The 13241-nt window shown below is 40.2% G+C and overlaps 2 protein-coding genes across 4 annotated transcripts; one reads left to right on the top strand and one right to left on the bottom strand.

The window, feature by feature from the left end:
- The first annotated feature begins 299 nt into the window (after positions 1 to 299).
- Positions 300 to 8382, top strand: LOC116047994 (protein NipSnap homolog 2). Of its 2 annotated transcripts, none has more exons than XM_031297065.2 (10): positions 300 to 465; positions 1290 to 1429; positions 1522 to 1567; positions 1995 to 2089; positions 3522 to 3592; positions 3718 to 3858; positions 5039 to 5070; positions 6344 to 6438; positions 6931 to 7014; positions 7231 to 8382. In XM_031297065.2, exons 1-10 carry the CDS (start codon positions 374 to 376, stop codon positions 7293 to 7295), a joined length of 861 nt encoding a protein of 286 aa, XP_031152925.1. In that variant the 5' UTR covers positions 300 to 373; the 3' UTR covers positions 7296 to 8382. The 2 variants fall into 2 exon arrangements, with proteins under 2 accessions (XP_031152925.1, XP_035857141.1); XM_036001248.1 differs by having other exon boundaries at positions 308 to 465; positions 1287 to 1429.
- psph (phosphoserine phosphatase) lies at positions 8025 to 11960 on the bottom strand. 2 transcript variants are annotated; one of them, XM_031297068.2, is made up of 7 exons: positions 11830 to 11898; positions 11589 to 11679; positions 11145 to 11288; positions 10893 to 11027; positions 10040 to 10185; positions 9033 to 9181; positions 8025 to 8920 (listed from the first exon to the last, which is right to left on the bottom strand). In XM_031297068.2, exons 3-7 carry the CDS (start codon positions 11282 to 11284, stop codon positions 8810 to 8812), a joined length of 681 nt encoding a protein of 226 aa, XP_031152928.1. In that variant the 5' UTR covers positions 11285 to 11288; positions 11589 to 11679; positions 11830 to 11898; the 3' UTR covers positions 8025 to 8809. The 2 variants fall into 2 exon arrangements, with proteins under 2 accessions (XP_031152928.1, XP_031152927.1); XM_031297067.2 differs by lacking the exon at positions 11589 to 11679 and having other exon boundaries at positions 11830 to 11960.
- Positions 11961 to 13241: the final 1281 nt, after the last annotated feature.

Genomic DNA, 13241 nt, shown 5'->3' with positions numbered 1-13241 from the left:
TTAGTTGCAGTAATACCAATTTGCTCTCCCTCAACCAATTATAACAGTAAAATCCTGTTTTTACATTAGTGCATAAGTAATAGCCTAATAAGCTATAACAGTCACAGGGGACATTTTGTAATTTTACTTCTAATAGGCTATTTTAAGTTCATTTTCCTGATTAAACTTAGATATTTTGACATACGTATATAGTAACCATGGATGTATTAAGAGAACCAACTTGTTGTTATCAGAGACAGTTAAAGGTTGTTAACAGAATACTTCCTCTACCAGCGTCTACAACACTCCTGTCTTTGGTCCAGTGCTGCGGTGCTGCACCGCCACCTGGTGGTCACATATGGTAACTGCTCTGTGTGCATGAGAACAGTTGAAGATGGCGACTGGAGTCCTTCACAGAGTCAGCGGTGGCCTGGGTCGGGCTAAAAGCAGGGCCCAGTCGGCCGGACAGCTCGTCGTGTGGAGCAGGTTTGGGCAGCCTTCAGTGTACATGTTCAGTAATCATCTCTGTAGTGTTTGCAGTCAGCTGTTGTGCCATTTCTTTAGTAGGTTTCTGTGGTGGCGACGATAAGCTTGGGCAAGCTAGCCCCAGTAACGTTAGCCTCAGTGGCCTTCAGCTTTAACTCACATGAAAGCTAACTACACCTTGAAATAGTTTATTCCGGGATATTTATGATTAAAGCTGCGTGTATTTGCTGGTAAAGGTGAAAGAATACCAGTTTCTGTCATCTTTTGTTAGTGAGCATCTCAAACGCTCAAGGTCAGTTTGGTAGTTCCCCCCCGGGGATCTCATATTTGTTGATTAACGTTATATGTTGTAGTATTATTCTGAATCTGCAAACTAACTAGTAACTAAAGGTATCAAATAGATTTAGCCGAGTAAAAAGTACAATATTTGCCTCTGAATTGTAGTACTTGAGTACATGTACTTGTGTAGTTACTGTCCACCACTGACTGTTAGATACTGTGACCTGCTGTATCACAATGTGTATACTATATGGATCAGAGGTACTGACATTCCAAGCCCAGTCTGTATCTTGACTGAAGTATTCATGTAAAATCTTTCTTTACAACAGCTCAGCTATTAACCTGAAATTAAGTGTTTTTTATATTTCTATCAATGAAGCATGTCTCATATAAAGATGATGTGTTTATGTGAGTGTTTAAATCTAACATCTAGTAAGATATCAAAATAGGAGATTGGGAAGCCAATCTTGTTGTAGATATATCATAGTGGTCATAGTTTCTTATCCATCCAATTGTTGTTCATCATGACTCGTCTGTGTTTGCAGGGGATTTGCAACATCAAGCAGCAGAAACGGACAAGACAGCTGGTTTAAGTCACTGTTTGTGAGGAAAGTTGATCCCAGGAAAGATACACATGCCAACCTACTGACCAAAAATGAGGAAAGTAACCTGTACAAAATTCAGTGTAAGTTCACGTCACAGTATTTGTACTTAAAAATAAACCATTTATCCTGAAGTCATGATGAGATTGTTCTTAAGTATGACTCTCTTTTCCAGTCCATAATGTCAAACCGGAGTGCCTGGATGCGTACAACAAACTCTGGTGAGTGTTACTTCATATCACTGTCTATGCTGCATGCTATATGCATGCTTAGCTCATACTTAAGCAAAAATAGTGACAGCAGTAGTAGTATAAGACCAGGACAACTTAGTTCGCTGTTGAGTAAAAATAAAAAAGCTTTTTTTTTTTTAAGTCTATTTTTGTGAGGTGATTGACACACTGGCATGACTTCAGTCCTTCACAGACCAACCTTGCTCATACCTTAGATGACTGGAAGCTGTCTATTTGTAGTTGGGGACTAATTTTGGACTTGCAACATTAGACAGAATACATGTGACCAGAAAAACTTGATTGTTATTCAAATGTTGTTGTTTGAAAGTGGATTTGAATTTGAATCCAGATTTAAGTCAAGTGCACCTGTGGTTATAGTGTATTTCAGTGTTTGGTTGGTGTTTCTCATTCATCACAGTGAGGATGTTTTGCCCTCCATCCATGCGGATAAGTACTATCCATGTGAGCTGGTGGGCACTTGGAATACCTGGTATGGAGAACAAGACCAGGCTGGTAGGATTACTAATTTCAACACACAGACATCGACAGTGTGATAGTTGCTCTGCACAGTTTGCAAATCAGCAGGCATGTACTAGTAGGCTATATCTATACGCATGCATGTACTATGTACATATCCTGTCTAGGGTTGGGCATCGAGAACCGATTCCTACTTGGAATAGTTTCAAAAATTAGGATTCCATCGGAATCGTTTCTTTATTGGAATCGTTTGGAGGATTTGGTTTCAAATCTGATCATGGGTTCCAAATTTAACATGCGCAAGTTTGGGTTTCCGTAGCGGCCAGGCGCTTGTTGTGTTGCAGCCTTGGAGCACAGTAAGCGGAGCTCTAGTGTGGCTTTGTTTTACGCTGAGAAGCCCAGTAAAACTGCAACCCACCATTGAATCAAAATAAAACTTTCCTCTTATTTGTGAAATAAGCATGTGACCCGTTTCAACTCCACCTCTCAAAGAATCGAAATCGAGAATCGATAAGAACCGGAATCGGAATCAGAATTGTTAAAATTCTAACGATGCCCAACCCTAATCCTGTCAAGGTTTTTTTTTATTTTTTTTAAACCTAGAGAAGCTATAGTACTACCTCATATGGGCATTCCTCTTTTCCAGGGTCATGATTTCTTATACTTCTCATTCCACAACTACATTATGTTGCTTTAGTTGTTGCTGAATTATTGGCTCAATAATACTTAAACAAACAGAATAAACCATTAAGTCACATATCCATGACAAATAATTCAGTGTCCTTACCTAATATGACCTGTACAGACTAAAACACTTCTTTCTTTTTTTTTTATAATTCTTTGTTGTCTTACCAGCTAATGATCTTCAGTTATCAGGATGCAGTTTAACTTGTTAAAAGCTAACGGAAAAATACGTCATTTTTGCAAAGATGTGAACAGTTCAGGAAACTTCTGCTCTGTATTTATTCAACCCTCTCACAAAGTGAGAAGAATTATGTCAAAGGTTATACGTTTTAGGGCTGGAGGAATGTTTTTTTATATTATTTATATCAGTTAGCGGCAGCAGTAGCTCAGTCCGTGGGGACTTGGCTTGGGAACCAAATCCCTATGGACCAAGTACGGACTGTGGACTGGTAGCTGGAGAGGTGCCAGTTCACCACCTGGGCAGTGCTGAGGTGCCCTTGAGCAAGCACCAAACCCCCAACTGCTCAAGGCGCCTGTTCATGGGGCAGCCCCCTCACTCTGACATCTCTCCATTAGTGCATATATAGGTCGTGTGTGTGTGTGTGTGTGTGTGTGTGTGTGTGTGCGCGTGTGCATTTTGGGCCTGTACGTAATGTGTACAACAACAGAGTGTAAAAATGTATTTCCTCTTAGGGATCATTAAAAGTATGTCCTCTTCTTTAGTTGACATTTCTGTATTTTGTGTAATTTTGCATCTATGATATATTTGTTTTCTACTTCCCAGTTCATCTGTGGCGTTACAGAGGTGGATACCCGGCTCTAACAGAGGTGATGAACAAGCTCAAGCAGAACCAGGTAAAGACTCCTTCAGGTGCATGTTGTTTGTGTCTCCCCTGTTTAGTGCTTTAGAAGTGTGCTAATACCAGAGTATAGCCATCAGTCAAAGTAAAGCTTATTGATTGGTGTCCGTCCATTGGCAGGAGTTCACAGCGTACAGGAAGGAGCGGGGTAAGATGCTGATGTCTCGCAGAAACCAGCTTCTGCTGGAGTTCAGCTTCTGGAACGAGCCTGTTCCCCGAGAGGGCCCCAACATCTACGAGCTCAGGTCCTACCAGCTCAGGGTGGGTAACAAACCAGAGAGATTATCTCATCATTAGCTATGCTATAGATGTGTGTGATGGGAGTGAGTTTGAAAGTGCACCAACAATCCAAACATTTATCAAACTTTATAAGCAAACTTATAAGGAAACTAAACAGCTTATATTGCGCTCTTTCTTTTCAAGTCGAGTCCAGTTCATCTTATGTATGTGGCCCAAAGTCACATAACAGTTGCCTAAAATGACTTTACAATCTATACAGCATACAACACCATCAGGCAGAGGAACAGATGAGTGACACACATGTAATACAGCGGCTGTTATGTGTACAGAGTAGACAGAAAATAAAACAATAGTATTTGTTAAACACTGCAAGAGTGCTTTTCAGCAACAAAAAAAACCTTTGTGTCGGTTACTCTAACAGGTTCCCAGCCGAGAACCAACATTTTTTTCCATTATGATATAAATGACTGAGCTAATAACCAGTATGTCTTGTACATTTTTGTACAAGGAAAGTTGACTGATCATTCACCTTTTGCATCATCACAAGTCATCGCCACTAGGAGCTACCCCAGTGCATATAAAGTATTATTTTGCTAGTTCCTCTGCAGCGGCTTAGGCTTCAGGAGAAAGAGACAGCATTGCTCTTTCTCTTGTCCTCTGTCATGTTTTCCCGTTTAAACTGATGATATGCCATGCTTTGCTCGGGTGACCTCTAAATTACCTCGGCCACAATGACCCTGTGTCTTGAGCATTCAAGATGAGATTGGTGCTCAAACAGTCACCATTAACAACATAAACAACTTATATCTACTTATGGACACTCAGGTTACATTGGTAATCTCAACGGTTAAATTGACAGCAGCATTAGACCTACATAATGCTGGAAACACATCATGCGCTGCACATTAAGTCGTTCATCCTGATCTGACCAAGCTCCCTGTGACGTGATGAATGCAAGCTATTATCCCTCACCACGGATTTTTAGAAACAGCAGGCCGTTTGTTGTCTTAAGCCCCAGAGAATGATAGAAGCCTTTGGGTGTAATTGTTATTTCAGCTTATCTTCACAATGACAAAATACCTGTGTTACGTCTCTACCATTTATTTGTGTTAATGTCTTTACTCTGGAAAGAAGAAGAAGAAGAAGAAGGAGGTGTGATATCAATCTGCAGTTTGGAAACAGTGTGTTTTCTTTCTTCCAGCCAGGAACCATGATCGAGTGGGGTAATTACTGGTAAGGCAGTCTGAATTCATTTGATTCACTGAACTGTAGTTACAGAACAGTTGCACTACATGAAACCTTCCCCACCACGCTTTCATTAATAAGAGCTATTCCACAGAGAGACGCTATTTTGAAGCTGAACTGTCATGCTCTCAAGCCAAATTCAAATACAAGTGGAATAATATGTACACTACAAATAGTTCAGTATAATGACCCTTTCCTCGAGCTGACAGGTCAACATTTATCAGTCTGTGCAATGCGGTTGATTGCAATTGATACAAACCAAGACGTGAGCTTTCTGCACACGCCTTAGTTTTCTATTGTTTTTTTCTCCGATTTCCCTGTAGTCAATATCTGTCTGTTTTTTTTTCTTTTTTTTCTCTTTTAAATCCACTGGGTTACATTTCACAACTTGTTTTGCCCCTTTGTTAGTGATGTCGGCTGTAACACATAAACTCCAGTGTTTCTGAGACGTCGTTATACTGTTAAACTCTTCTGTATCCTTTTCCAGTTAACACGTGTGGTAGTTCCTAACTGTCATCTGCATGGTTTTATATGTAACTATAACTTCCAACACTTGAATAGCATCCAGGCTTTTCAAGCGGACATGATTTAAAAATATCATAGGACAAGAAAAACACCATTATTGAAAAGATCATGCTAGGACAAGGTCATTTTTTCCTAAAGCTACTATTCTTTTCCTATTTTTGCGTTTATGCTTACTTTAACCAGCCTGTATTTAAAACAAACCTCTACAGTCATGTCGATTATGCCAGCAAAGCAATTTAAGGCAATTTTAATATAATTTGTGTAGTTGAAGGCTTAAACTTCTTCTTCAAGTTACAACAACATTAAGAACTGAAGCTTTATAGTTTTGTGTCCAGATAATGATTATGATTTGAATAATGTTTGCTTTAGGGGGAAAACATAATGACTTTAAAACATTCCACTCACACCAGCACACCATTTCACATGGACTGGGCCAGCTTAAGATCCATAAACGTGTGTACAGTAAGTAATGGCGTCACATCTTATGGTTGGATGTGATGTTGTAATGGATAATCACAGCTATGGAAGACTATTGTCGTCTAGTTTACGTTAACAAAACAGACTAAATCCAATTGTGTAAATTAAAAACGGTCCAGAATAAATTCAAAGATGTTGATGAAATTCTTGTTTGAAGACGTGTCAAATGTCCCATGTGTGTTGGCCTGGTCTTGTTATGCCAGATGAAGCCCTGGTGGTTGTTGGCCTGCGTTGTGACTGAAGTTGTTCTCGTCTGCAGGGCCAGAGCCATCAGATACCGCCAGCACAACAGGGAAGCTGTGGGAGGGTTTTTCTCACAGATCGGCAACCTCTACATGGTTCATCACCTCTGGGGTATGGTCAAATACCAACTTTATGTAAAATGACATACTGACAGTGCCAGCATGTAGATAATCATGCTGGTGCTGAAATCAGTAGTTGTTCCACAGAAAACCAATCAACAACAGTTTTGATAATTGACTGTTTAAGTCATTTATGAAGCAATAATGCCCCAAACGTTGCTGGCAGGAGACTGAATATTGCACTTTCATCAGGTGGACACAAACATGACTCCTCGTTGTCTGCTTGCATTTTAATATGCAATTGTTTGCTAAAACTTTTACCACAACAACTTAATTGTAAGAACATTATTTTCTTTAAGGTAACAAGATGTCACCTCATATTGAAGTGTCCAGACAAATCAGTTGCTATAACTTCCACAGAATAATCTGAAAACCAAAAAATTGTTACGTGCAGCTCAAAATTTAGCTAAACTGCTTCCGACTTTGTGTGCAGCGTCTCCACGTACTATCAGCAGTGCTATGATGTGTGATTTGTTGATTGCAGCTTACAAAGACCTTCAGTCCAGAGAAGACACGAGGAATGGCGCCTGGCAGCAGGAGGGCTGGGACGAGGTGGTGTACTACACAGGTGAGTCCTTTTCTAAACACAAAGTGGTGATGAAAACTCCTAGCTGTGGGACTGAAAACTTTTCAAAGGCTTTTCCTTCACTTTTTTTTTAAAGGGCTTTATCTCATTTGTCTTGAGTAACAACATACTGAACTTTTAGAGCTTGCTGAACCTGATCAGTATCACAAGGACTTTAAACTATTGTGACACTAAGTCCTCTCTAAATCTTTTCTCCAGTTCCTCTCATTCAACATATGGATTCCAGGATTATGATCCCGACAAAGGCGTCCCCGCTGAAGTGAAGGAGCGGCGAGCTAGAAGCTGAAATCAAGTGGCACCCCTTTTGAATGTTACATCCATCCAGAGCATCACTATTATGGTTTTGACCTCCCGTCAGCGCTACCAAACAACATCCCTTCTCTTTTCTTGTCCTTGCTTTATTACTTCAAGATGTCACCAGGACAGAGGAGGCAACAATGCCTACCATGTATCAGCAATTAAAATCGTCAAAACCCCTTACAGGCCTCGGCTAGGCACAACTTCTTTTTTTGGGGGGGGGGGTTCTGGAGCAGGACGAGTAAATTTGTCCAATTTGAACCTCCTGATGGTGTTATGGTCAACGTCTGGTGCCACATTGAAACTGGTCCATGAACAGAGCTCTTCTCTGAGTTTAGAACCAACCAAAGTTACTTGAAAAGACGAGCAGCTGTGTGGTGTGTTAAGTGTGAGGACAGATAGAAACAATAGTGCTGCTGAAGCTTGCTGCACAGTGCAGTAGCTATTTATTTATTTAATGTAAATTTGGAATACATATGTTTAAGTGTGCTGAGGAGTGGCACTTTGAAGCAAGCCATGCCATTGCTGAGTAAAGTGAGAGAACGCCTCTGTATATTCATGAAAACTGTATTTCCGTTTCAAGTCATGAAGACGATAAAGTACAACATGGTAAGAAATGTAAACCTGACAATTTTATATTTAATTGAGGTCTATTATAAATCAAAACTAAACTACTCCTTTCAGTTGCTTTTTTTCTGGCTGTTCCTACTAGGTTCCCTGTCATGGTAATGTTGCAGTTTCATGGTGCTGTGTTTGTAACTTTGGCTTCTACTTTTTTTTTTTCTTGTGAAGACAGCATGCCTGGTTTTAAAAATGGTTTTTATCCAACATGTTTTAATGAGGCAAAGCTATCATGTATGATAAACTCTGAAAACAAATGTTATCCGTCAGTGGCTGAGCGAATCTGGGACTGAGTGGGCAGTCATGCTGCTGCATATTGTAATATCAGATTTCATTGTTGAAGGAAGCATGTTTATCTTGTCTTTTTGTTCATTGGGAACAGTGTAGAGGGAAGGACAAGAATGCCAACACAAATTAAAGCAGTTCAAACAACATCTTGGACAGCATGTTATGTTTAATGCTGATGTTCTTTACTGGACTTAACTACTCATTGACATGGTTACAGCTCTTAGTGTCCATACATACAGGAATAAAATATTTCTATTGCTCATTGCACCTTATCATATGATGCAGGAGTTGTATTAGCTTACCTATAGGCTTTTGATGCAAAAAGTGCTAAAACACTCAAATCTTAACATAAACCGTTATTTGTTTAGTATCTTCTAGTATAAAAACCAATAGGACAACATCCCCATGAAGGTAAAATTGGTCTCACTATTGTAAACATTTCCATTCATTATAAAAACCTATTGAGTACATGTAGAAGGAAAATTGTGCGTGCAGGGGATCAAACCATCAGAGGCACATCCTTAGGCGCAAATATAAAATGTTAAAATCAGTAACAGTACTCTTAGCTTCTTTAAATCACTTCCAGTTCCTTTAACAGCTCCCCGAAACTTGTCACGAACCACAAAGACCTCTCCTTAACCTGCTGCCTGACGACATTTCCACCAAATCCAATGAAAGCACTCTGAGGACAAAAGAGACTCTAATCACAATGTGTTTTCAAGAATACATAACCGTCTATCAAACATGCAAACTGAAAACTGGGGAGAGTTTTAAGCCACAATGTGAACACTTACGGCGGGAGGGCATGCCTCTAGATCAGTGGCTCCATCTCCAATCATCACCACAGTCTTGAAGCCGTATTGTTCCTTCAGCATGCTGATGACCTTTCCTTTTCCACCACTCTCAGCTGTGGGCTGGCTCTCGTCAAAACCAGCATACTCTCCTGGAAAACACATGACTGAATTTAGAAATGTAGAACGTTGCCCTACGACAAGCTGACAGAAGCGTTGTGACACTGATGAAGGAAAAAGATTAGAAACGCGATCTGGGACACCCGTTTAGCTCAGTTGGTAGAGCGCGCGCCCACATATAGAGGTTTACGCCTCGACGCAGTGGCCGCAGGTTCGACTCCGACCTGCGGCCCTTTGCTGCGTGTCGTTCCCCCTCTCTCTCCCCTTTCGTGTCTTCAGCTGTCCTGTCAAAATAAAGGCCTAAAATGCCCAAAAAAGTATCTTAAAAAAAAAAAGAATGCGATCTCAGAGACTGCTTTGAACCAAACTAAAAAAAATGTAATATCAGGTAGAAGGATTTAAGCCTCGTCAGTCCACTCATAGGGATTTCATACACACTTACAATGCTCCGCTCTTATGAAAACAGAGAAAAGTCACTTCTAGGGGGGCCCTGGTAGCTCACCTGGTTGACCGTGCGCCCCATGTACGAAGGCTCAGTCCTTACCGCAGCGGCCCGGGGTTTAATTCCAACCTGTGGCCCTTTGCTGCATGTCATCCCCCTCGCTCCTCCACTTTCCTGTCTTCAACTGTCCTATCCATTAAAAGGCCAAAAATAATCAATTGTTTTTTTAAAAGATCATTTTTGGGGGGCATTTTATGCCTTTAATGGATAGAACAGCTTAAGACAGGAAAGGGGGAATGACATGTAACAAAGGGCCTCAAGTCGAACCTGCGGCAAGGACTGAGCCTCTGTACATGGGGCGCATGCTCAACCAGGTGAGCTATTGCCTATACGCCCCAGCCTAAAAATAATCTTAAAAAAAAAAAAAAAAGTCACCGCTAGCTCTTACCATTGAAGTAGAACTTGAGCCGGTTGGCGTAGACATGATGCAGAGGAATGTTTAGCTGAGTGGCCACGTGTTCAACGATGCAGCGGAAGCCGCCTGAGATGAGGAACACCTTTATGTTGCGCTGGTGCAGACGGTCCACGAGCTCCCTAGATGAAGAGAAATGGCCATTTATCAACACTCAAATGAGATAAATGCAGTTTTTACTTACAAGTTTGTATAGTAGGCAGTAGTAAAATGTAATTTGGACCAACCTTGGCCAGGCAGTGTTGTACATAAACCATGCACACACACACACACACATTTACAACTAGATGTTTGTAAATGAGCACCTATTCATGTGCACAAATGAGCATGAGAGGCTTTAAATGCTGAATACATGCATATGATTAAAGCTAGCTCTCTCATATTTGCCTGATGAAGAAGCTGTATATAGTCCCACTAAACGATCTGCCATGCCAGCACCTTTGATAGTTAAATACGTGCAGACAGCTCATCCTGACTCTGGATGCTCGTTCTGTTTTAGAAGGTCTGGAGCCTATACAAGCTGCTTTTTTTCCTAAACCACTTCCATAGATACAAATTACCAATATGCTTTAAGAAATACTATTTTGGTGTTTTTCTACAACATTATCTTGTTTATCCCCCATTTGTCTCTTTTAATGGCCACAAATATCAAAAAGTACTTTGGCCTTATACAGAGGGATGGTTACCATAAATGGTCAGTTGAAGAAAATCATTAACGTACAGTACTTTCAAATGTCCTGTGCATACCAATACTTATGTATTGGGTGGAACTCAAGGTCCACTGAATGGCTGAGATTTCTCAAAAGAAGAGGCATCTTCACATATTCACCTGATACCTGGAGTCAGCTGAGGTGGGTGGTCTGTTATCAGTTTGTTCACTTGTTCTCTGGAACATCGGATGATGGAAAGACGCTCAGTCAGCGCTGTTTTAAATGTCATTGAGCCGCCCATAGCTTTGCGAGTCCTGAATTGTGAAAACAGAAAAAAAAACATTTTGCATAATATTTTAAAACAAATCCAGTGATGACATCAAAATAAGGTGTATTTTTCAGTGCATGTTAATGTGATGTTGACAGCATACATTTCAGTGACTGCATCCCCCACACCACAAAATTTGGCAAGTTCATCTATGCCTTCTTCTTTGATGACTGTGCTGTCCACATCGAAACAGACAGCTTCTGCTCTCCGGAAGAGCTCCTTTGTCTGTGAAAGTGTTGCCATCGTGCTGGAAAAAGAAAAAGTAGCTACACAGTATGAGACATTTAAAAACAACAGCAGCAGCATTTCAAAAGGACTTACAACTCTGATGGCATACATAGCTTAATGTAAGGCATCGTGCTATTAGGAAGTTATGTGAGGGGAAATCTAATAAGCAGGGTCCCGAGCTGAATTTGTTGGTTAAACGTGAGGTCTGTGATTTCCCCCAGCAGCTGAATGATTTGATTGTTAAACTGTACAGTAGCCTACGCAGTAGATCTATGTCTTCTATCCAGTGGCGCAGAAAATACATCATTGACTTAAATACCTATGTGCAAACGTTTCTGCATCGACGGATCTCAGATAAAACACGTGTCCCGGTCCAGTGGTGTGTGACAAAATGCGTTACATAAAGCAGCCTGCCTAAACAAACCATATGAGAGAGGCTGACATCCTCTGCACGGATTGCGTCACCCGCGAGACACTGACTGCAGTAAACTCCTCACGCTGCAACACCACGCTAATGTCTTCTACGAAATGTAATTTAAAAGTTATGGTATGGTACTCACTGGTGAGAGCAGCGTTGGTAAGGCACTACAAACAGCTTCAACATTAGCCGACCCGAATGGGCTCACCGATGAGGAAGAAAACTGCTGAATGCTGGACCAATCAGAGAGAAGCCGGTGAGGGACCACCCACAACCCGTTTTCTCGGTTTCGTGCAAGGGGGTAGGTAAGCCTTTCTTTTGCTGTCTAATGGTTCCATGATGATATTTGACCGTTTCCATTATAATGGTTAATTTATGCTAACTGCAGTGAAACGCGCCTCAGCATGATTTACATTTAAGTATCATTAACAATAACTGTATTACAGTAGGTGTATTGTTAATAAAGCGGAAATTTCAGCCTAGATAAGGGGGTCGACCGCCTAATCAGTGTTTCTCAAATGGGTACTACCTCTAGGGGTACTTTGCAGTATTGCAGGATACATGATATTTTTGTATGCAAAATTCCTAAAATAATTATAGCCTAATGAATGCGTAGCACTGTTGGACCTCTTTATAGGCTTTTTTTCTACCAAAAATCTTTTTGCGCCGTTCAGAGGGTGCTTGGATGAAAAAATATTTCAAAGTGGTATAGATTATTAAAAAAAAAAAAAAGTTTGGGAACCACTGCCCTATCTGATTCAGGCTTGATTTATAAAGGCTTGTTGACTCAGAGCTTGGATGTCCAGCAAAGGAGTTGGAGCAAACTCCTGACTTTAATTATTGATTCACAACAATAATTAACAAAACAAATTTGTTATATATATATATATATATATATATATATATATATACACCCACTTACAGACACATCCTTTAACCAATCTTCAAAATAAATAAGAGATTAATTCAGCTACTAATAAATCATAAAGTGCAAGGCTATATGGAACCTCAGAAGTATACAATACTGTATATACAGTATCTCACAAAAGTGAGTACACCCCTCACATTTTAGTAAATATTTCATTGTATCTTTTAATGGTTCAGGCACCGTTAATTATGTATGCGATTAATTTCGATTAATTAATTACAGAGTATGTAATTAATTAGATTAATTTTTTTAATCGATTGACAGCCCTAATATATATATATATATATGAATTTAAATCTTGCACACACTCAGACTTCAGTATACAGCCAGGTAAATATATTTACGTTGTAGGCCTATTGTAGGTTTGTATAAAATCCTAACATTATACATCATAGCCTATCCAATTAGGAGATTTCTTAGATTTCTTAAGTATATACATAATTACAGCTTCATCCAGCTAGTTTTATTTAACTAAAATTACACAACCGAGTGACAGTGAAGTAGGCCTAGTCAAACGTGGAGATGGTTGGGGAGTACAGATACCTGGGTGTCAACATCGACAACAGGCTGAACTGGAAAATCAACAGCACTGCTGTTTACAAGAAGGGGATGAGCAGACTCTTATT

The sequence above is a fragment of the Sander lucioperca genome, chromosome 5, assembly GCF_008315115.2.
Source record: "Sander lucioperca isolate FBNREF2018 chromosome 5, SLUC_FBN_1.2, whole genome shotgun sequence".
NCBI lineage: Eukaryota > Metazoa > Chordata > Actinopteri > Perciformes > Percidae > Sander > Sander lucioperca.
Note: the sequence above shows the minus strand (reverse complement) of the source record. Positions and strands in the feature narration are given on the sequence as shown.

What these genes read in the sequence shown, in the direction of transcription:
- LOC116047994 (XM_036001248.1), top strand. Translation starts at nt 374, where the DNA reads ATGGCGACTGGAGTCCTTCACAGAGTCAGCGGTGGCCTGGGTCGGGCT. An exon ending in CAGCTCGTCGTGTGGAGCAG is followed by an intron (nt 466 to 1,286) that starts GTTTGGGCAGCC and finishes CGTCTGTGTTTG; the next exon opens with CAGGGGATTTGCAACATCAA. An exon ending in TCAGGTCCTACCAGCTCAGG is followed by an intron (nt 3,859 to 5,038) that starts GTGGGTAACAAA and finishes TCTTTCTTCCAG; the next exon opens with CCAGGAACCATGATCGAGTG.
- psph (XM_031297067.2), bottom strand. Translation starts at nt 11,873, where the DNA reads ATGTTGAAGCTGTTTGTAGTGCCTTACCAACGCTGCTCTCACCA. An exon ending in CAGCTGACTCCAGGTATCAG is followed by an intron (nt 10,186 to 10,892) that starts GTGAATATGTGA and finishes CTCTTCATCTAG; the next exon opens with GGAGCTCGTGGACCGTCTGC. An exon ending in GCTCAAGTTCTACTTCAATG is followed by an intron (nt 9,182 to 10,039) that starts GTAAGAGCTAGC and finishes TGTGTTTTCCAG; the next exon opens with GAGAGTATGCTGGTTTTGAC.